Source organism: Mustela nivalis (assembly GCF_964662115.1).
Source record: "Mustela nivalis genome assembly, chromosome: 11".
Taxonomy (NCBI): domain Eukaryota; kingdom Metazoa; phylum Chordata; class Mammalia; order Carnivora; family Mustelidae; genus Mustela; species Mustela nivalis.
In genome coordinates, this window is record NC_139030.1 from 73,646,780 (window position 1) to 73,669,009 (window position 22,230).

General features: G+C 42.2%; 1 protein-coding gene across 5 annotated transcripts in view; it reads right to left on the reverse strand.

Moving 5' to 3' along the window:
- Nucleotides 1–22,230, reverse strand: part of SPP2 (secreted phosphoprotein 2) — a 31,808-nt gene that overhangs the window by 5,355 nt on the left and 4,223 nt on the right. Inside the window, exons 1-9 of one of the 5 annotated variants that reach the window (XM_082689966.1) lie at nucleotides 21,341–21,455; nucleotides 19,589–19,690; nucleotides 14,886–15,065; nucleotides 14,671–14,795; nucleotides 10,654–10,776; nucleotides 9,442–9,549; nucleotides 4,751–4,805; nucleotides 2,900–2,947; nucleotides 350–447 (exon numbers count right to left, since the gene is read on the reverse strand). In XM_082689966.1, coding sequence (XP_082546092.1) covers nucleotides 377–447; nucleotides 2,900–2,947; nucleotides 4,751–4,805; nucleotides 9,442–9,549; nucleotides 10,654–10,776; nucleotides 14,671–14,795; nucleotides 14,886–14,967 — 612 coding nt within the window. In that variant the 5' untranslated portion in view covers nucleotides 14,968–15,065; nucleotides 19,589–19,690; nucleotides 21,341–21,455 and the 3' untranslated portion in view covers nucleotides 350–376. Of the gene's footprint in view, nucleotides 1–349; nucleotides 448–2,899; nucleotides 2,948–4,750; nucleotides 4,806–9,441; nucleotides 9,550–10,653; nucleotides 10,777–14,670; nucleotides 14,796–14,885; nucleotides 15,072–19,588; nucleotides 19,691–21,340; nucleotides 21,456–22,230 lie in introns of those variants that run through there. The other 4 variants (XM_082689965.1, XM_082689967.1, XM_082689964.1 and 1 more) reach the window with 4 other exon arrangements.

A 22,230-nucleotide genomic window follows, 5' to 3' on the forward strand; every position in this document is an offset into this window, starting at 1 on the left:
ACTGTGTGGAGAAGCTCAGTATATAAGGAGGAAGGAGGGCAGTCACTGGGATGGGGGAGCATCAAAGGAGTGACTGTTCTGTCCGTCTTTCTGTTTGCTCTTCAACTGGACACTTGATCATGTTAATGGTGACAAATACAAAGGCCACAGGAGAAAGCTCAAGGTTTGTGGGATGGGAGACATGACTAAGGGACAGAGTCTGAGAGGAGACCAGGTGGTGGGAAGGTGAGCGAAGATGAGAGCTGAATGACAGAATAAGACATTTGAGGGCTTGAGGACAGCAGTGTTAAGGCACTCTCTCCAAGCAGCTTCTATTTTTAAATACACATTTTTAACAATGTCCCCTTACCTTGAAGCTATTACTCAAAGCCAGTGTTTATTCTTGAAGTCTGTGCCACCTGTTCCGGTACCCTCGGTTCCCAGGAGGAAAGATCCCTCTCGGGCTCTCTGCAGATGGAAGGACATATAGGCTCTGTCATTCACACCAAGGTCTGAGACAACATGGACCCCACGACTATGAACAGTGGGAAGAGGTGTGACGAGCATAACCAGACCCACACTGCTGAGAGATGTCCAAGAACAGGACAGCTCTGTCTTCCTTTCTTGGCTCGTCCTTCCTTTCCCCTGCGTGGTGTCACAGCTGAACCCATGCTTATTTTTCTCTCTGTGTAATCTGTTCCAGGCACTACCATAAGTCCTCCATGAGATCAGCTCAGTGCTTGTCACACACATTTGGTGGAATAAATTAAATTGTTATCTTCATAGAAGTCTCTGAGATGACTGCATAGCTGCATCTGTGATGTTCCTAAGGCCCAAAAGGTTTTTTAAGATTCAGCTCTGGAATTATCTTATGAGCCACATAAAAAGGATCAGTCACATTAACTTACAGTCATAAAATATTTTTGGTCCTAAATGACATTTTCCCAATGCAATAGCCAGCCTCCATGATGGCTTCCTGGTATTCACCCTTAGATAGTTCTCTCTGACACTGGACCAAGGCTGGTCTGTGTGACTAATAAAATACACAAAAGGGATGACACACAAATTCCAAAATTAGGTCACAAAATCCTGTGTCTTCTATCTCGGATGTTCTGTGACTTGCTCCCTCTCTCTCTCTCTCTCTCTCTCTCTCTCTCTCATCATTGTCTCTGGGAGAAGCCAGCTGTCATGTTTTGAGGGCATTCAGGCAACCCTATGGAAAGGTCCACAGAGGGTGAAACTGAAACCCTCAGTCCAAGAGCACATGCAGAGCTGAGGCCTGCCAACAAACACATGAATGATCTCGGAAGTGGATCTTTCAGACCCAGTCCAGCCTTCAAATGAGATTGCAGCCCCAGATAACATCTTATCTCAAGCTTGTTAGAGACTCTGCATCAGAACCACTCAACCAAGGTGCCTGGGGGTTCCTGACCTTCAGAAACTATAATATAACAAATATTTGTTGTTTTAAGCTGCTTAGTTTGGGGATAATCTGACACACAGCAATATGTAACTAATGCACTTAAGTTGGTTGTTAATCTCATTTATCACATTTATTTTGGCTATTTCCAAAATCAAATCCAAGGACAAATATTTTCCACAACTATAGCAATTCAAAAGAATGTGTCATAGATTCTGAAGGCAATGCCCCCAAAAAAAAGTGTTCAAAAATGTCCTCTGCAATGGTCACACTGTTCAAATAACTGATGTTCTCCCAAAGCAAAAACTGGGAGGTTGTCTAAAACTTTTCTTTAAATTAAGTCTCAGGGGGTGCCTGGTGACTCTTGGTTTTGACTCAGGTCATGATCTCAGGGCGGTGAGACCCAGCCCCACATTGGGCTCCATGCTCAGTGGGGAGTCTCCTTAAGTTTCTCTCTCCATCCTCACCCTGCTCTTGGCCAATCTCTCTCTCTCTCTCAGATAAATAAATAAAATCTTTTTAAAAATAAATTAAAAAATAAAAAGGAAATAAACCAAGCCTCAGATTATAAGCCCTACCACTGGAAATAAATTCAGTATGCCTAGTGAGGATCAAACATTGAGCCCAATGAAATATTAGTATCTGTGTTATTCATTTTTAAAATTTAATTTAATTTAATTTATTTTCAGTGTTCCAGAATTCATTGTCTATTCATCTTAATGAAGAACTCCAAAATATGATGAAATTCACAACTTTTCTGGAAAACAGCATTGGCAAAAACAAAAGCTGGAAGAGTCTGACAGGTCTGTACCAAAGTCCTGTCTCTGCCACTCACTACCTGGATCCAAGTTCCACGTTGGCCATATAGCCTTGGACACACTACAGAAACTCACTAAGCCTCAGTTTTCTCAGCTACAAAATGGGAAGGCATATAGTGTTGCCTCATAGGATGGTTGTGAAGAGAAAGCTGTGTCAAGCAATTAGCACAGAGCTAAGTGTCTTGCACGTACTATTAGCACCAAGAGTCATTGTTCATCTCTTCTACAGAAGCAGGTCATAAGACACCTGGTTCACAGATCTATTCTGAAAATTAAATGAGAGGGAAGCTGATCTGTAAAAGGGAGGAACTATATTAGCACTAATGTTACCTGCTGGCCCCAAAATACCATACCAATGAGGGTGGAGGGCAAAGAGGGGATCAAGAGAATTTAAGCTTTTTTAGAAAATGCCCCCAAAGTGAAGCAGGAGGAAAGGTCAGTGCTGATATCCTCAGCCCAATTTGCTATTTTGATTCCTGCTAACATTTAAGCAAGTCACGATGCCTCAAGTTTGCCTTTTTAGTGATTTGCAAACCAAGTTTATGCAGTACTGTTCTCTTCATTTTCATTTAAAATAGCTCATACTTCAGAGGTTAATCTACTATGAAATGGTTTCAGCAGAGCCTGGCTTGATCCAAAAAGCATCTGTTGGTGTCATATGGAAGAAAGTAGGACCACTTACCAAGTGACCGTTCATAAAATTCACTTCTGGATCTGTCAGAAATGAGACCTGTAATACAGAACAGTCATAAGGCAAGGTCCCTCTCTTCACTTCCAGGATGTTCCATGATTTTATTATTGATGCCCCAAATATACCTCGTAAGCAAGGAAGCAGTGGAAGACCACCAAATAGTTTTGCTGCCATCAGCACTAGTGGGGAAAAACCTCAGGAAAGTAAAAATGGCTCCCAATCCCCATTCCACTTCAAATGCGAGGCCACACAAAAAGGAAAGAAAGGAAAGCCCTCCCTCCTCCCAAACAAGCCACTTGAAGGGATGACCAGTTTTCATCACATGGCAGGAGGATAACAGAATTAGACCTCAATCAACTAGGTGGGCTTCAGTCTAGACCGTCCAGCCACACATTATTGCACACCTGGGCCCTGTAAGTTGGGCTGTGCACCCAGGACGAAATAGCATGTTTGAGTTAGGGGACCCTCTTAAGGTGTAATCCAACATCTGCCCTGTTTATTTGACACATGGGGCCATCAGATTGAATCATGTACAGAAAATCTCTGTATAAATATATAGGGATACCTAAATGGTAAGTTGTGTCTTTATTGCCTAATTGTAAGAAAGGAACAAAAACAAATAATCCAGTCAAGAAATGAGCAGAAGACATGAAAAAACACTTCCCCATAGAAGACATACAAATGGTCAACAGACACATGAAAAATGTTCCACGTCTCTTGTCATCAGGGATATACAAATCAAAACCACAATAAGATAGCACCTCACATCAGTCAGAATGGCTAAAATTAACAAGACAGGATACAATAAATATTGGCAAGGATGTGGAGAAAGGGGAACTCTCTTATACTGTTGGTGGGAATGCAAGCTGGTATAGCCACTCTGGAAAACAGTATGAAGGTTCCTCAAGAAGTTAAAAATAGAAATCCCTATGACCTAGCAATTGCACTACTGGGTATTTTCCCCAAAGATACAGATGTAGTGAGAAGAAGGAGCACATGAACCCTACTGTTCATAGCAGCAATGTCCACAATAGCCAAACTGAGGAAGGAGCCAAGATGTCCTTCAGCAGATGAATGGATAAAGAAGATGCGATTCGTATATACAATGGAATATTACTCAACCCTCAGAAAGGATGAATACCTACCATTTGCATCAACATGGATGGAACTGGAGGGGATTATGCTGAGTGAAGTAAGTCAAGCAGAGAGAGACAATGGAAGAGAGAGAGACACAGAGAAAGACTTGTGACTCTGGGAAACAAAATAGGGCTGTGGAAGGGCAGGTGGGTGGAGGGATGGGGTAACGGGATGATGGGCATTAATGTGATGAGCACTGGGTGTTATATGCAACTAATGAATCATTGAACCCTACATCAAAAAGAAATGATGTACTATACATTGGCTAACTGAAATTTTAAAAAAAAGAAAGTAAAAAATAAGTACTAAAATAAAAGAGAATGTTCATTTTCTGGAATTAGTGTAACTGTTTGAAGGTTATGTATCGTTATGTATCGATGCTTCCATAAATCTTTTAAGATTTATTTATTTATTTATTTATTTAGGTCAGAGAGAGAAACAGGAGCAAGCACAAGCAGGGGAAATGGCAGGCAGTGGGAGAAGCAGTCTCCATGCTGAGCAGGGACACCACCCCGCCCCGCCCTGATGCGGGACTCAATCCCAGAATCCTGGGATCATGACCTGAGCCGAAGGCAGACACTTAATCAACTGAGCCACCCAAGTGTCCTTCAATGTTTCCAGTTTTAAATGACTCACTAACAGAGTTTCAATATGAAGTTGTTTCAAGAAAAAAAAAATCATTAAAAAGAACAGATCTTAACTTACCAAGTAGGTAGTTGTTTCTCCATTTAGACGATCCCAGTATGTCCCCCAAAAACATCTAAGTCAATGTAGGCATTGGGATATATCAACACATGAAAGAAAAGAAGGAGACACTGTAAAAAATGCAAATATTATCTGGAGAACTTTAATGCATTACATCATTAAGTATTAATGAAATAAGGCAACATATTTTATTAAATAACTTCATGTGGTGTAAAACATGTGTGTCTAAGGAAGCACATGGGAAGAGAAACTTAAGTGAAGTTTAAATTTTCCAAAAAGTTTTCCACTGGAATCAGAATGTGTTCCCAAAAATTGGGGACCAGCAAGACAGAAACTTTTTTTTTTTTAAGATTTTTATTTATTTTTTTGACAAGAGAGAGTGACAGCAACAGAGGGAACACAAGCAGGGGGAATGGGAAAGGGAGAAGCAGGGTCCCTGCTGAGCAGGGAACCCAATGCAGGGCTTGATCCCAGGACTCTGGGTTCATGACCTGAGCCGAATTCAGAAGCTTAACGGCTAAGCCATGCAGGTGCCCTAAGACGGAACATTTTATGTGGACTTGCAAAGAGACTACATTTAGGTCAGATGTGGAGGTTTCCTGTCTATGAAGTTCCCATGTGTTCAGACTGGAAAAGGCTTACACAAGTCGTCTTCAGGAAGCCACTGAAAGCCCACGTAACATATGTCCACACAAAACCACACACGAATACTCATTGAATCATTATTTATAATAGCCAAAAAGTGGAAGTAACCCAAATGTTGATCAACAGGTAAAAGGCTGGATCAAACGCAGTATATCCATACAAACCATCTTATTCAACACTAAAAAGGAACAAAGTTCTGATACACCCTATAACAGGTAATATGAGCATGATGCTTAGTGAGATAAGCCAGTCACAAAAGGATACATAATTCCATTTATATCGAAATGTCCAGAACAGGCAAATCTGTAGACCCAGACCACTGTAGATGAGTGGTTGCTGGGAGCTGGGGGAATGGGGAACACAGAATGGAGGCACATGCAGACAAGGTTTCTTTTCAAGGTGATTTAGATACTGATGCAGGTTGTACCACCTTATGAATATACTAAAAACCCCTGAACTGGACACATTGTAAGGGTGAGTTGTATACTATATAGATTGTAACTCAATAAAAGTGTAATTTTTGAAAGTTTGGGGTGTGGGGCGGGGGTGGGGGGAACACATAACCAAAGCCAGGCCAAAAAGGTCATGTCAAGAGGCATCACCCGTGGACCTAGAGAGAAAAGTTCCCTTTTCCTCCTAAGTTTAGGGGATCTGAATCTGGAGCACATTGTGACCCTGCTTCCTGATACAAGGGAAAAGTTCATCTTCAGTAAAAGAGGGAGAAGAGAAAGGATCGGGGTGGGTTAGGGCAGACGGGGAGTGGTGGGGAAGGGGGAGGGACGGGGAGAAAGAAAAGTGACACAGGTGGTGTTTAATGCTCCTAAATTAACTATCCATGAGGCCAACTCTTTCGGGTCCTTTCTGGGAATGTGATCCAGGGACTTAGCCCACTGGGGCTTAGGCAATTTGTAGTTAAAGTTCTATCATTGGAAATGGAACACAGTAAGTAAATCAAATGCCTGTCCCCTCCCCTTCCCTGAGCTCAGAATTCCATATTAGTTCTTCTTCCTCAGTTTCTCCCTTTGGACTGTTTCTAGGTCTCTCAGCCGAAGGCCTAGCCAAATCTCATCCCATGTACTCCAAACCAGAGTTTCTCAAGTGTCAAGTTCACTGATCAACCTAAAGGTCTTAGCATCGCACTCTAGATGGGGACGAAACCAAGAAGTGTTTGGCTGCGGGATCCTGTCCTGTCCAGAGCTCTTTATCCTCTCTCTTTTTCACTTTCAAAATTAACACAAATAATGGAACCTTGCCGCAACATAAATATGTATTTGGGGAAGGAGAGAAGCATATTAGCAAACTTAGAAATTTATTTCCTCAAATTTCCCTACAACTTTTATCCTTTTAAAAATCCTGTAAGGGGAAAATCCAAGCTTCGTACATTCAGTAATTTCTCACATTATATCCTTACAAGAGATTTTCCATTTTACCGAAGTCCTTATTCCTCATATTTTGGATTTTCAGTCTTTTTCTCCATGAGTTACACCTTTGTTCACATTATGTTGCTTTCCCTGGAAATTTTTCTAGAACCTACATATGTTTTTCAAATGATCTTCATTTTCATTACTCCAGGTTTTTTTATTTCGGTTTTATTTCTTCTATTTCCTACTTCCAGCAATGATTTACTTCTTTGATGACTAAATTCATTCTAGTCTATTCTCTTTTATGTTTATAAGATCACTGCTTACTTCAATGAAAATGGTTAACAGCTGTTTTCTTTTCTTTTTTTTTTTTCTCTTTCATATAAGAAATCTATTTCAGAGTTTCCAGGAATTACTTGAAATCTCCATCTGCTTTCTTCTTCTTCCTTTAAATTATAGCATTCTTTAATTTAAGGAATTCTTTTTTTTTTAATTTGTTCACAGTTCTTTATAATTTCCTAATCTTTGAGGAACATCCATCTGAGAGTTTATTTTAAAATATTATGTGTTTCAAGGGCCAATGTAACTTATGTCAGAGTCTTCTTACAAAACTTGGATTGGAAGAAAAGTGTATAGTCCTCACTATGCAATGAGAAAGCTGCAACAGATTTGTGAGTTGTGCAATCAGAATCAACTTCCTAAATCAGAGATGGAAGAGGGGTTATATGATGGGGGGGGGGGTTACTGAATTCACTTCAATTTGTTAAAGGTCATAGAATGAATTAAAATCAATTTTCAACACCCACTATTAACTCCTGGCATCCACTAGCATTCCCTCTCACCTGTCCTGCCAGCCTCCTAGAGCTCTTAGCCAACAGGCCCATTGCCATTAGGGTGAAGCCAAAGATCCTAGACGTGACCCCTGAGGTCCATCCTGACTTCCTCTCCAGATCAACCCTTATGCCTCTGTCCTGTATTTTGTTCATTACAGTCATAATGATTTCTGTCCATTCCAACCCAACCAGCTTCTCATGCCTCAGGGAATTCCTTCATGATCCCCTCATGCTTAGAATTGCTTTTCCTTGCTCCACTCCATAACTGTCCCCTCTGTCCTGATGAAAGTTCTTGATGAGCCCATCAAGTCCCCCAGGGAAGCTCTCCTCTGCCCAAATGAGCTTCTGTCCTCTTGACATGTGCTCCCATGGCCTGGTAGTCAGGGTCGCTCCTGCTGAATGGACAACCCCCCCCGCCCCCCGCAATTCAATATGAACAAAATGTTTGTGAAACACTGTGCTTGTTCCTTGTCATTTCTGGATTAGCCAGGACACAAGCGTGCAAGTGTGTCAGCATGAACACACCTGACTTCTCAGATGCTTCAGTGGAGTCTAGAAAAGGAGGTCCTTCATACTTTCCCTAATACCCAGGAACTAGATCCTGAAGTCATGGCTCCATGGAAAGCCCAGAAACCACCTGTGGATTAATCCTCAAAGGTACCAGTGTGCAACTGAACATTTCTGTGGAGAGCGTCCTAGCACCTGGGCTTAGTCCTCCTGTACCTGTCAAACTGTCCCCTGTCATAGGCGCACCTAGCCATTAGCTTCCTCTCATCCTAATCCCACAATGGACTTCCACGCAAAATATTTATGGTATGAGTATATTCATAATATGGGATCATTAACTTTAATGTATAACCCTTGAAGCTGAATTTTCTTTACTCTTCTAATGTTATTCTCACCTACAGAATGAAATCTTAAGAAACTGAGTAGATAAATGTTGTCATTAAACAGATCCAGCTGTACCCCAGTACAAATATTTTAAAATACCAGTCAAAAATGTTATCCCATCTTGAATAAATAATGTAACAATTATGTTTTCATGCCTAGTTGGAGTCAAGAGGTTTCCTCCACATATCATATTTTTTTACCCTCTCTTCCTCCATTCTTTTGTATTCATTCAATAAGCATTTACTAGACTTCTACCCTGTGACAAACATTGTCCTACACCCTCAAAAACCAACACTCCTCACCTTCAGGAGACATACATTCTAGTAAGGAAAGCAGTTAATAAGCAGATAGATGAATAAATATGTAATATATGTTCAAGTCATAAATTGACATATTGTTAATTTTACAGAATGATGGCAAGTCAATTTCAACACATTCGGGGTGGGGAAAGCCATGTCCTGCCATTCACCAAGCATCTCTTGTGGACCAGATGCTGGATCAGATCTTTCTTGTCTACCAACTTACTCAGTTCTCCCTACATTATCAGGTGGCTTTTACTCTTGGCATCTCACCAAGAAGAAGTGGCACATCATGGAGTTAAGTGCCCTGACCTAGACTGCAGAGCTGCTGAATGATTTTGAACTCTCGTCTGACAAAAATGCCCCTTCCCTTCCCTCCACGAAACCAGGGTCAGGGAGCTGCATACTCAGATCTCAAACTTTTAAGATTTGTCAACTGTTGCTTTAAGCTCTCTGTTTCCAAATGTCTGGGAAATAAAGACAGAGTGGAAGAGGGAGCGAGAAAGGAAGAAGGTTGGTGTAGGGAAGACTCCAGCCAGCAGGGCTGTACTCCCCTCTTCCTGGTGATGTTCCCATGACTCTATCACACTGGTCTGCTTGTCACAGACTCACACGGACCCTACTAGGTGCTGTTCCAGAGAACACGAAGCCCCTGGTCCTACCTCTTCACTGCTGTTAGACTCAGAGCTGGAGGACCAGTGGCAGCGAACCCACACGCCCTGCACCTGTTCGGCAGACATCCGCACCGTGCTTCTGCAAATAGCTGGAGACTGCAAAAGAAAACACTGAGTTCAGTCCTCAGCAGCTCACAGAACGGGTTAGGACCTCTGTGAGAGCTAGGGTGATGCTGTAAGGCAAACAGAAAGGAAGAATTCAGAGAGGCATTTCATGTTTCTAAAATGAAACCTTCTCAGACTGAAGCAGAAACAAATGAAACATTTAAAGATCTGTTAGGCATTGGTGTATCAGGAGTCCCCTGGGAGAGCAAACATTCCCTCCAGGAGCACCGATTGGGCTGCCCGGAAGTTTCCCAGTGAAACAAAAGGAAGTGGGAAGAACACAAAGGACTTTGTTCTCTTCTTTGATGTGAGATTCTGTTAAGAACAGACACGGTGACACATGGGTTTGAGTCCTTCATAAAACAGTTACAGAGAAAATTCCCATGAAACAACAAAACAAATGATTTCCTTTTCAGAATTTACACTGTTGTGAAGGGACCCTGACACAAAGTAACTCATCAAGTAACAAACTCATAAAGTAACAAAACCGGAGAATTCATACATCTGAACACCAAAACCCAGGAGAGCAAGTGTTAGCGCTAACCTTATCCACCAGACCCTTGCCCATGGGTGTCAAAGAAAGTATGGGGCCATGCTCTGGTTGCCAGGGAAACAAAACTGAACACACCATGATCCTGACCCCATGGAGCCCAAGTCAGTGAGGAGGAGGAGGACAGATATCACACAGTAGTCAACTACAAAATAATGCAACTCACTCCAATAACACAGTGGGTGTTTTCGATTCATTTAAAATGGAATTTGAAACATCTCTGGAATTTGCCTTTGGGGTTGGCCTCTTTGTATTCACTTTGCTTGGAACCATCATTCTACCCATTCCAAGAGACAGGAAACTGAGGCAACAGGGAATAATTTGCCAGGATCACTCAAGACCACGGACTCCAGTCCTCAACCACCAAGCCACACCACCCCGACCCCGGGGAACTCAGTATGGATACAGTTAATGCCTCCCAGTGGGGCTGGATGCCAGGCAGGGGCCAAGCTCTCCTTATGACTTGAAACAGCTCCAGGTCATGGAAGAAGTGAGGTGCTCTGTCCTGCTAATTTCTGGGATACGGCATTTCCTGCCAAACTTACCGCATAGTAGCCCCTTTGGAAGTCACACGTAGCAGGGTCTTCTCCAGAATCTCTCCTGCATGTTGTCTCCCGAATGCCAAACTCTAGGTCCATGTTCAAGCTGTCCTCATCCAGAATGTTGACCTTCACAAAAAACAGAGTATCAGTTTGCCTTGGGGAGCTTCTGAAGTTTATGATGCTACAAATATTTCTTCCTGCACAATGAGGAAAAGTTAGACTCCTTCCCTGGGAAAGCTGTTAAGTGGTTTTATCAATCCCCCAGTTCCACCCCCACAGTCTGGGACCAGAAGCGCTTTTCCAAAGGCACATAACACTTCTTTTAAAAAAACGGAACCAGAACTTAGGTGTCTGAACTACAAGGTCAATGTTACTTCTAATGACTTAATTTATAGTTGATCCTCATGATTCAGAGATTCCATTTTTGCAAATGTGCCTCCTCACCAAAATATATCATAATCCCCGAAGTCAATGTTCAGGGACTCTTTGCAGTCATCCATGGACAGGCACTGAGTGCCAAAGAACTTGAATTTCCCCATGCACACATTCCCTACTGAGACCAAACAAGGCAGAGCTCTGCCTTCTAGCTTCAGCTGTCATACTGTAGACAAGTGTCACTTTTATGGTTTATTTTGGACTGTGTTATTCTCATTTTTGTGGGGTTTTTTTCTTGGTGATTTTACTGTTTCACATGGCCCACATGTGTAGTCTCAGAGTGCTGTCCATACTCCGAAGCACCAGAAGGTTTGGGTGTGCCACATGGAGAGGACACAGGCATTAGAACAGGAGCAGTGGTTCAGCAGGTACTAATTTAGTGTGCATGGTGACTTTATAGAACACAACTGCGACAAATAATGAAAACCAACTGTATTTTTAAGGGTCATTTTCCTAAAAGAATGACCCATAATTTCTTAATAATCCCTGAAATAAGAAATGAATTTGTAAATACATCTCTGCTCTACTGCCCTACAGTACTCCCCCATCCTGCTTCCTGCTTGATCAGCGGTGGTCCATGAATGAGTTCTCACAATTGTCTATTCCTTTACACCAAGCGTGGGATACGGGGGGGAAACTTCCAGACATCGTGACAAATGTGTGATGCTCTGATGACACAGAAATCCCATGACTTAAAGATCACCCACAGTGTGTCCAGCCCCAAAGACAAAGTAGGGGAGACCCCGCGCAGCTTAGATTCCAGCTTAGATTACATACAGCCACAGAGTAAACACCTTAAAAAGAAGTTAGTAAGGTCATTCTAGAAGGTTTTGGTGTTACGAAGGAACAAACAGCGTGGTAATGGGGGTAGGGAGGAGAAAGTAGCTACTGTAGAGAAAGTGCCAGAGAAATCCTTCCAAGGCTTATAGAATGGGAAAGAGCCTGTCCTGTGTGGAAAAAGCAAGGCCAATGTCCTGGGGCAGAATAAGCCCAGCTGTTTTTGCTGGAGAAAAATGAACAAGAGGAGAACCATACACTATGATGTTTGAGAGACAGCTTGTGTCACATAATTTATGATCTTGTCACCCATGGGACAGTGTATAGATGTCATTCTCATTGCAATGGGGACTTCTCAGAATTTAAGAACTAAGATGTAAATCACTATGGGTACTGCAAAGAGACCACACTGGGGCAGAGACAAGATGGTGGCAGGGAGGCCAGTTGGGAGCTGCCATGACCCAGTACCCAACCATACCCTCAGACTCCAAAACTCTAGTCCTTTGCAGTCCTAGAGCCCACCTTGACAAGGCTGAGTCCTCACACATTCAACCAATTTCCCAGTGAGGAGAGGGTAGGGAGAACCCTTGTGAGTGCCCTGACCACTCATGCATTGGGAAGGATGGGCACAGCTAGAACACTGTGTTTGGAAATAAAAGACAAACTCCAAGCCTGGGATGGGGGACCTTCACATCTCTGTCTAACAGTGGACAAAGAGTGCTCAAAGAAGTAAAGTTTTCTGAAAACAAATGAGACTAAAAATTCAGCTTCGACAATATTTATTACTGAATTTATTCATAATTTTAAAATATTAGATATTAAATCTGAACCTTATAAAAAAAATAATAAAGCCCTCTCCTGCTGGAGTATATTGTTGGGTCTCTCCATCCAGATTGTGCTCCGGCAATTCCCTTAAAGCAATCCAATGAAAACAAACTGACGACACAAAGGCTGAGTTAAAAAGATGAAAATGTGGGATTTTTTTTGAGTGCAGATAATTTTATTGAACTATGAGATAAATTTGCAACCTTTCTTTGCATCTTTAAGCACTCTTTTCAGAATAAGGAAAAAAGCCTAATGGTTTTGCTTTTTCATCCAAACTCACTTTCAATCCATTAATTTCTACTTTGTGTTGTTTGAAAAAGGTGGGACAACTTCAATGTTTGATAATAAAGAATCAACTAGAGAAAATCCCAAATCCAGCATCCTTGCTGAGGTAAATCGTGGTATTTTGGAATTGCTATTTCACAATGCTCCTGTTTTACTTTTTAAAAATGTGTTTTATACCAATATATGAAAAGGATCAAAAAAGGCCTTCTCCTACACGTTCATAGTGGGTGTCTCAGAGGAATGGATAATAGATAGTACTTTCGGTTTCTTCTTTCTTATTATATTTTCTAAACTTTGAGCATATTTTGGCTTTTTATTCCAAAAAGAAACAAAAATATCCGAGCAATAAAAAACCAATAGCAATTCCTTTTGGTAATTATAATGGTTAATTTTATGTATCCACTTGACTGGGCCATGATGCTGAGATATTTGGTGAAACACTGGATATTTCTGTGAAGGTGTTTTTTGGATGGGACCAACATTTTATTTTTTTAAAGATTTTATTTATTTATTCATGAGAGACAGGGAAGGGGGAGGCAGAGGGAGAATCACACTCCCCACTGAGCAACGAGCCTAATGTGGGACTTGATCCCAAGACCCTGGGATGTGCTGAAGGCAGACACTTAACCACTGAGCCACCCAGGTACCCCAGGACTAATATTTTAATATAGTAGGTTTGAGTAAAGCAGATCATCCTCCTTAATGTCGGTGGGCCCCATGTAATCAGTTGAAGGCCTGGATAGAACAGACAGTCTTTTTCCTGAGCAAAAAGGGATTCTGCCAGCAGACTGCCTTCAGATATGAACTGCAGTTCATATGGTGGGTCTCCAACCCATCAGCCGACCCTAAAGATTTTGGATTTACCAACCCTCCATATAGTATAAGCCAATTCTTTATGATAAATCTCTCTCACTCACTCATTCGCCTTCTCCCTCTCCCTCCAAATCTCTCTCTCGCGCTCTCTCTCTCTCTCTCTCACACACACACACACACACACACACGTTCTATTGGTTCTTCTCCCATCTTAGCACCCACTACCCTGGGGGAATTTCTGCTCCTCCCATGCCTGGACAGTGAGTAAGCCGTGAAGTCACCTGCAGACAGAGGAGGGAAAGGTAACTCTCTGTCCAGGCTCCTCATTTCCTTGGAAGTGAATTTCTGCATTTCTTTCTTTGCCAATCACAAACCGAGTCACTGGAAGCCCAAGAAAATTCACATTTCCCCATTTCCCTAAGCTAACAGGAAACAAACCATCACCAAATTGACAAAGGAAGTTGGGATTTCTTGGGCTTAAAAGCCAGAAGTTATTGCTTCCAAGTACAAGGAGCAGGACTGCTGAAATCGAGAAAGTCTCCTTTCTCATAAACGAGCAGTTCTTACTAAACATCTCAAGAGGAACCATGGAGGCTGTGGATACAGAAGCAGAGCAGGACACATGCAGTGCAACATCTGGAAATGGGAAACCAGGCCAGAGAGAAGACAGCCCAGAAGAATCCTGCATTCAAACGGGCTATGAGGCCTTAGGACAATAACTGTTATTAAATTCTTCCTCTGTCCAAAAACAGTATGAAAGAGAGGACTAGCTATTATCTTTTAAACCTGGAAAAATGTTCAAAGTTTACCCAACAGACAAAAAATAAATAAATAGCAGAAAGCAGCACATATTAAAAGGAATCAAGAAGATGTAAATGCACTTACTCTTTTTACGGAGCTTCTGAATGCCCGAAACAAATACGGGCTCAGAGATTGGGAATTCACTTTTGCCACAGACGCACGGAGGGCTTCCCTCAAGGAGGACGAATCATAGTTGTACACCGGGAAACCTGGACCCACGAGCACACAGGGACATAGTGAGACGAGGCACGGGGGCCACAGAGTTTGGGGAAGGGGACCTGTGTCTTCGAGTTCCTTACCTGCACAAGATGGGTAGTTCATCCCAAGCACAAACAAGATCAATATCTTCATCACCATCTTCTCTGTTCCGGGAAGAATCATTTTAATTGAGAAGCAACGAGATTGTTCTTATGTGTTTGGGGGTGACGAACAGCTCTTTTTCAGCTGGAGCCTGGCTTGCTATCTCCAACTGGAGCAGTCTGCAGCTTAAACAGAAACAATTGATCCTGAGGTCAATATTCACTGCTGGCTCTTCCTATGGAAAGGTTCCAGTTTGAGGCTACTTTTGAAGTTTTGACCTCAAGATGGGACTTTAGCCCACGGCGAGAGACATCAAGAGGCTCGGGACTCTGTGTGCACTGTTTGTTTTTCTCTATTTTAATTTCATCCACATGTACTGCTTATTTCTCTTTATTGTAATTGCTTTTTTGTAAGGGAGGGGAGATATAATCTTATTTTTGGCAAAACCGTGAATTTTAAACTGATGTCAGTTTAGTTCTCTCTTGTGTTCCTGAAGATCTTGTAGTTGACTGTGTGTGGAAATTGTGTGTTATTTCAAGATGTTTTTGGAAATTATGACTGTAAATGAGAGGATTGCATATATAGGGCCTAAATAGGTGAAACGCACGTACCGCGTACATAGCTATTGACCAGCCTTCTCTGCTAAAGGAAAATTTGCACGATTCTCATGTGCTATAAGATCCCAGTGTACCTGGAGAATACTAAAAAGGAGAGAGGATTTATAGTAAATAGTGTGTGTTATCAGCAGGTCCCTGTGTTCTCTTCCTTCAAGTTCTGCAGGAGAAGCAGAACTTGAAGGAAGACCTTCAAGAAAGGTGCTGTGGCTCAGAAAGACCTAGCCTGGAATTTTGGCTTCACACTCATCAAGTGTCTGCCTTCAGGCACTGTGCTTATTGCCTCAACTTCCTCATCTCTAAAATGGGCATAGATAGTAAAATATAAAGTGTGTTATTTATCGGGGTTCCCCAGAGAAACAGAACCAACAGGGTGTCTAGAGAGACAAATAGACCACAAAGGGAGACACACACAGAGAGAGATGTGTTAAGGAATTGGCTCACACAGTGGTGGAAAATGGCAAGTCTAGAATCTGCAAGATGGTCCAGCAGGCGGAAGACCCAAGGAGCGTTCAGTGCAATACAAAGGTAATCTGCTGGCACAATTCCTTCTTGCTCAGGGAAGGTCAGTTTCTGTCTATTGATGCCTTCACCTGATTGGACAAGGCCCACCCCCGTTATAGAGACTATCTGCTTTACTCAAAGTCTGTTGATTAAAATGTTAATCTCATTTGAAAATATATTTGGAGAAGCATCCAGAAAAGTGTTTGACCTAGTGTCTGGGCACCACAGTCAATTTTCCTCCTAAAATTGACCATCACATAAGGATTAAATCACTAACACTTGGAAGATCCCTTGACCGATTAATCGCTCAATAAGTGGTAACTGCTAGTAAGAATGGAATTCAATACATACTTTCTCGTATCTGTTATGTATAAGGCAACAGGTCCAGAGAATAACTTAAGTGAATGAATGATCTAGCTCCTGCTTACACATGGCAAATATGAGAGCCAGCAAGAGAAGCATCCATTGCTGTAAGAGTTCTTGGCAGTTCACTCACTCCTACTGACCTCACTCCCAGGTGGGTGTGTGTCTGAACTTGACCTTGACAGAAGCAGAAGCACCCACAGGGGAGGAGGGGACCTAGGCCAGGAAGACAGAGCAGAGCAGAGACTGGGAAGGGGACTGTAGGCATTGATCAGGGACACAGTGTGGGACAAGATGTTGGTCAGAGGCAGGCCAGCCATTGTTACTGACAGGAAGGATGAAGAGGCGACATCAGGTAGATTTACTGCTACCACTGTACCCTACTGGAAGTGTGGTATCAAGTATGAAATTAATATTTCCATGTAAGGCAATTCGATTAATCAAAATATTGCCTCTGTCTTGCCCACCCTTTGTACAAAGGGTCAAAATCATGCCTCTGATGACATCACAGACTGGTGGGATCATGAATATTTACAGCTCTGATCCCAAAGACACTTTTTCTACAGGACTTATTCATCAGCACATTGCCACAGAGGTTATTTAAAAAAAAAAAAAAAAAAAAAAAAAACCCTAGATATTCTCAGGGTCCAATTTCCATTTGCCCCATGCAACATCTCTGGGTCTAGTAGCTTCTAGCCTCAGAAGTGGCCACCTGACTTGCCCCTATAGTCTCCGGTCATACAGGTGTCCCCACAGTTCCTTGGGGGCACAAAACAACTTGGATCCCACAACTTGAATACTCTATCCTTCTAACAAACAGTGATGACATTCCTCTTGCTTTCCCTGAGTCAGCTCCTTCCCATCATCCGGGCATCAGCTTAACTACCACTTCCTCAGAGAGCTTTCCTGAGCACCCCTCCACGTCATTTCTGCTTCCTCCCTTCCCACAAGTTATCACGATGCCTGGTGGTCTTGCTTGCTTGCCTCTTACTGTCCTTCACCTCCAGAAGACTACAGTCTCCGTGAGACAGGGAGCATGCCCTGTCTTGTTTGTTCCACACCACATGTCAGCTAGGAGCCCACGTGGTCTCTGAACCTTAATTCGGGTCTTCCCGTTTGGAGCCTACACTAATTTCTGGGGTGCCAAAGTTCACAAAGCAGAATGCTAAGAGATTTGTAATTCTCTTACTCTTAACCTGGTTTGAACTCAATTCCATTAGAGTCTTCCAGATTTAACTAACGGCACCATCTGGCTCCAAACTCCAAGGTCTCATTAAATGAGCAATACTAATAAAAGTAATTGCAAAAGAATAGAGGAGATTAAGGAGACAACAATAAAATAATGTTGCCAGCACAGGGCTATTGGCTTTGTCTGTAGCTTGCTGGCATGAGATAGATCGTTGCGGGTGTGGGTTCACATGGCTGTAATAAGACACAGGGCATGCAGTTGGTGCTCAAAAGCGATGGTCTAAAACTGCGTCATGTCTGGTAAACCTGGAATATGTATAAGCCATCTGTTGACATTCAGACCATCATGATTTTTTTTGTTTTTTTTGTTTTTTGTTTTTGGGGGGGTTTTTTGCCTATCTGCCAAAAGGTATACAGCATAAATTCCAGCACTTTTCTGCTATTCCAACAAAAATTATTTAGGTGAACTATTAAATGTGATGTAGCTATAAGTGAAAAATGTTGCAAAGTTTTTTTGTTTGTTTGTTTTACACAGCCCCTGGACATTTGCAAAAAATTTATCACGGGAAGCTTAACAAGCAATTGGGAAAAGTCTTAGTAAAGATGGATGGGCACCTACATCACAGACTAAGATCCATTGCTATCATCTTTATCATTGTTTCTTTCATTTTGGTCATCTCTCTAGTAATATTAAACTTAAGAAAAATCACTAAGTTTAGAGCAAATGTAAACCAAATCATCTGATCCATAAATCACATCTTTTGCCTCCATCTTGCAATCTCATGTAGGAACATGGTTTCTCAACTCCTGAACTCCACTGTCAAGACGTACCTTGACTACCTATGACCATAACATTTCTGTGTCCTGGAAATGTCAATATTATTGCTGCTTTCATACTTTAGGGGATGATGTGATTACTTGCAATTCTCAAAGTGTGTTCCCCAGGTCAACTTCTTCAGCACCACCAGGGAACTTTCTAAAAAAGGAAATTCTCAACCCCCACCCCCACCCCAGACCTATTACGTCAGAAATTCTAGGGAGAAGACTCAGCTGTCTGTATTTTACACATGCTCTATGTGGTGTGGACACATGCTCAAATGTGAGAACTACCATGTAGAGCTACAGGTCTCAGCTGGGGCTGAGTTTGCTCCTCAAGGGCATGTGGCAATGTCCAGAGATACTTTGGGTTGTCAAAAACTAGGGCAGAGGACTCTACTGGGCATCTAGTACCCAGAGATGTTGCTGAACATCCTACAATGAGCAGGACAGACACCCCTCCCAATAACAAAGAGTTATCCGTCCAAAACGTCTGTCATGCCAACATTGAGAAACCCTGATGAAAGGAAAGAAACTTTGATCAGCAGCCCTGTATTTTAATTATGGTTTCCTATAAAATTTTCATATATTTTAGTTTTGGTATGATATGTCCTATGAAAGATTTTATTTTTCTTTTAAACCTCACTCAACTTGTTTTTAGTTTTTACTAGCATCATTTTTAGAAAGTCTTCAGATTAAAGTCATAATTATTTACCTATATATTACAATTTCCCATTTTACATTTTAATTATTTAATCCATTTGGAATGAATTTTGATAAAAGCTGTGAAGGAATGATTTAGCAGTTTCTTTTTATGTATAAACCCCCTCATACTTAGGGTGTACAGTCACTTCTATTTCTTAACCAAACCACAACATATAAGAGGATGTTCTTCACCAAAACAAAGGAATTAGCTAAGTACAAGGAATCAGCTTCAACCTCATGTGACCAGAAATTCAACCCCATATTAAATGATATTTAAGTTTATTTTTCACATTAAAAAATTAAGTGTGATGATAGGCAGCCCAGTGCTTGTCTGGAGGTTCCACAATTATTAGGAATTTGGACTCCTTCAGGATATCCTATCATTATGGTCCAAAATGGCAGCCAGAGCTCCAGCCATCACATTCTATTCCATGCAGCTTGAAGCAGGAAAGAGAAAGATGAGCCTCTTCTTAACAGACTTTCCAAAGGTCACACACAACATTGCTACTTACATCTCATGGACCAAACACAAGTCACTGGGGATTTACGCTCCACAGCAGAGAGGTGATGAGAACCACCAGGAAGACAATTGTGCAGGAGGCTAGAGGGTCATCCTTGAATAGAGAAAGGATAATATTAATAGAGTCTCTGGTAAAGAATTCTGAGAAGAGATTCAGACCCTTCATGTAGACTTTTTTTTTTTTTAAGATTTTATTTATTTATTTGAAAGACAGAGATCACAAGTAGGCAGAGAGACAGGCAGAGAGAGAGGAGGAAGCAGGCTCCCTGCTGAGCAGAGAGCCCCGATGCGGGGTTCGATCCCACAACCCTGGGATCACGACCTGAGCCGAGGGTAGAGGCCTTAACCGACTGAGCCACCCAGGCGCCCCACTTTGTGTAGACTTTGAGTTGTATTTCTGATTGGTATGGAGAAAATTAAGCAAATCTTTTTAAATGATGCATTGCTATTTCCAGGAAAAATAAATATTTGTTCAGGAAAGAACTCAGTTAGGAAAACTTTGGTTACAGTGTGATAACCAACATCAACCTCCAAACCACAGTAGCTTAAAACAATCAAACCTTATCTTTTGCTTATGCTATATGCTCTCTGCCAGTTGAAAAAGGGATGTTCTTCATCACAGTCACAAAAGACCCGGATGGATAGAACAGTCATCCTCTAGAACATGGGTAATTAGCAATGCCCAATGCAAAGAGAGCCCTGGAGAATTTCACATCAGCTATTAAATGCTCTGAAGCTCGTTGGCCAGGTCAGTCACATGACATCCCATCTATTCAAAAGTCCACCTGAAGGTAGACTCCCAAATAGATGACACAGAGCAACCGTGGCAACGACAAAAGGACATGCTGCGTTGCTGTGAAACATGCAGAAATAGTCATGATCACATGAGCACTGAACAGCCATGGTTGGCGGCACCTCTGGGAAATGTTTATTGCATGGAGGTGTGGGTGGGGAGGGGACATTAAAAAAAGGAATCTTCATCTTCCACAGTAGGAAGTCCCAGGAATTGAAAAATCTACAAATAGGAGTACAAGTCTATTATTTAGAAATATACACGTAAAAAGGTAGAACAAACAGGCAAAAGACTTTCAAGGGTTTGTCGCCATTCCTTGTTAGGCACAGACTGTTATTTTTCACTCTAAGCCTCATGGCACTTTTTGGCTTTTTAAAATATGTCAAATATTATTTTGGAAGGGAAAGAAATTAAATGTCAAATTTCAAGAGTGGGAGGAAATGCCTCAAATATTTGATAGCAATCGTCTCTTTATCTGTTGAATGCACAACACCACATGTCATCCTCTCACGAAAAAAGCAAGGAACACAATGAGATGCCTTATTGGTGTCTTTGCCCCTCGACTCCGTGTGCTCAGACCTGGAACAAATCCTGTGTCTGTTTCCATTTCCACAAGCAGCAAATAAGCACCATTTAAGAGCAAAGCAAACTACAGAACTCAATAACCCCCAAAGGAAGGATAATTTGCAGACTTTTATACTTCCAGTCACCATGTCTAATCCTGTGCTAACCCCTTGCGAGCCCAACAGCGTTTCTAAGAGACAGGAATCCAGAGAATTCTAAAACAACACTCTGTCCTTTTAAAAATGTAAATCAGCGGACATGTTTGCAGGCTCCATCTCTGAATGCCCTCCAAGGATTTATCGAAAAGCTTCCCTGATGCTTCCAAAATCTTGGGCTTGCTTTGTGCCTTTCTGCGATTAATAAGAGATAGTAAATATTTTTTCCTACCTGTAAGATGTGGCTATTTTCAGACCAATCATTTCCCCCAAGCATATGCTTGTTTGAAGAACATGGGGAGCGGGAGCTCGTTGGGAACTAGCATGGCTCTGTCCTCCTGCAGGCTTCTGGAAGGGCAGCCAGCCCCTGGGGGCTGAGGTTTTCTCAGCTCTTTTCATTGACTCGCATGGATGTAAATAATGATGAGAGTCTGGCATCTTCTGGCCAGATGCCTTGCACTGCCCTGTCTTCCTTCGGACGACTATGATAAAGAGTTGGGGGAGAAGACCAAGGTAAAGGAATAAAGAATCTATAAATCCACCTCAAGCTTGAGGCTTCTCAAGCCTCACCTCTTGCAGCCTAATCCTATTATGCCAGTTGGAAACGGAGAATTACCTCTCGTTCCCCCCCCCTGCAGGATTCTCTTTCTCACAGCTGCTCCCTCCTCCCAGCCCAGGCAGATGGAGATCCTGGGCCAAGTAGGGAGAAGGTCATGTTCTCAAAGAGGCAAAAACAAAGTCATGAATAATTTTCAAAGTGTTCCCCTGGTTTTGACGCAGTTGCTTGGATGTTTGCCATGTGCCAGGACCCTGCTGAGCACTCACATCCCACAAGTGGGTAAGCTAGTTTCTTGCACAACCACCCCCTGAGGGATACTGATTCCACCCCCTTTGGGCAGACAAGATGACGGGGCCTAGATGGTAGGATTAATGGGAGAGTTCAGTGTGTTGTCCTGCTGCCTTCTGGCAGGTACACTTTTCACGGCCCTGGGGGTGATAAAGACTCTCCCCAGGAACACCATTGGAGGCTTAGAGCCATCTATTGGTAGAGGCACAGCCTCGTTAGTCAAGGCTCAACAGGAATTGTTGGGACTTCCTTCTTCCTTTGACCGAAACCTCCTT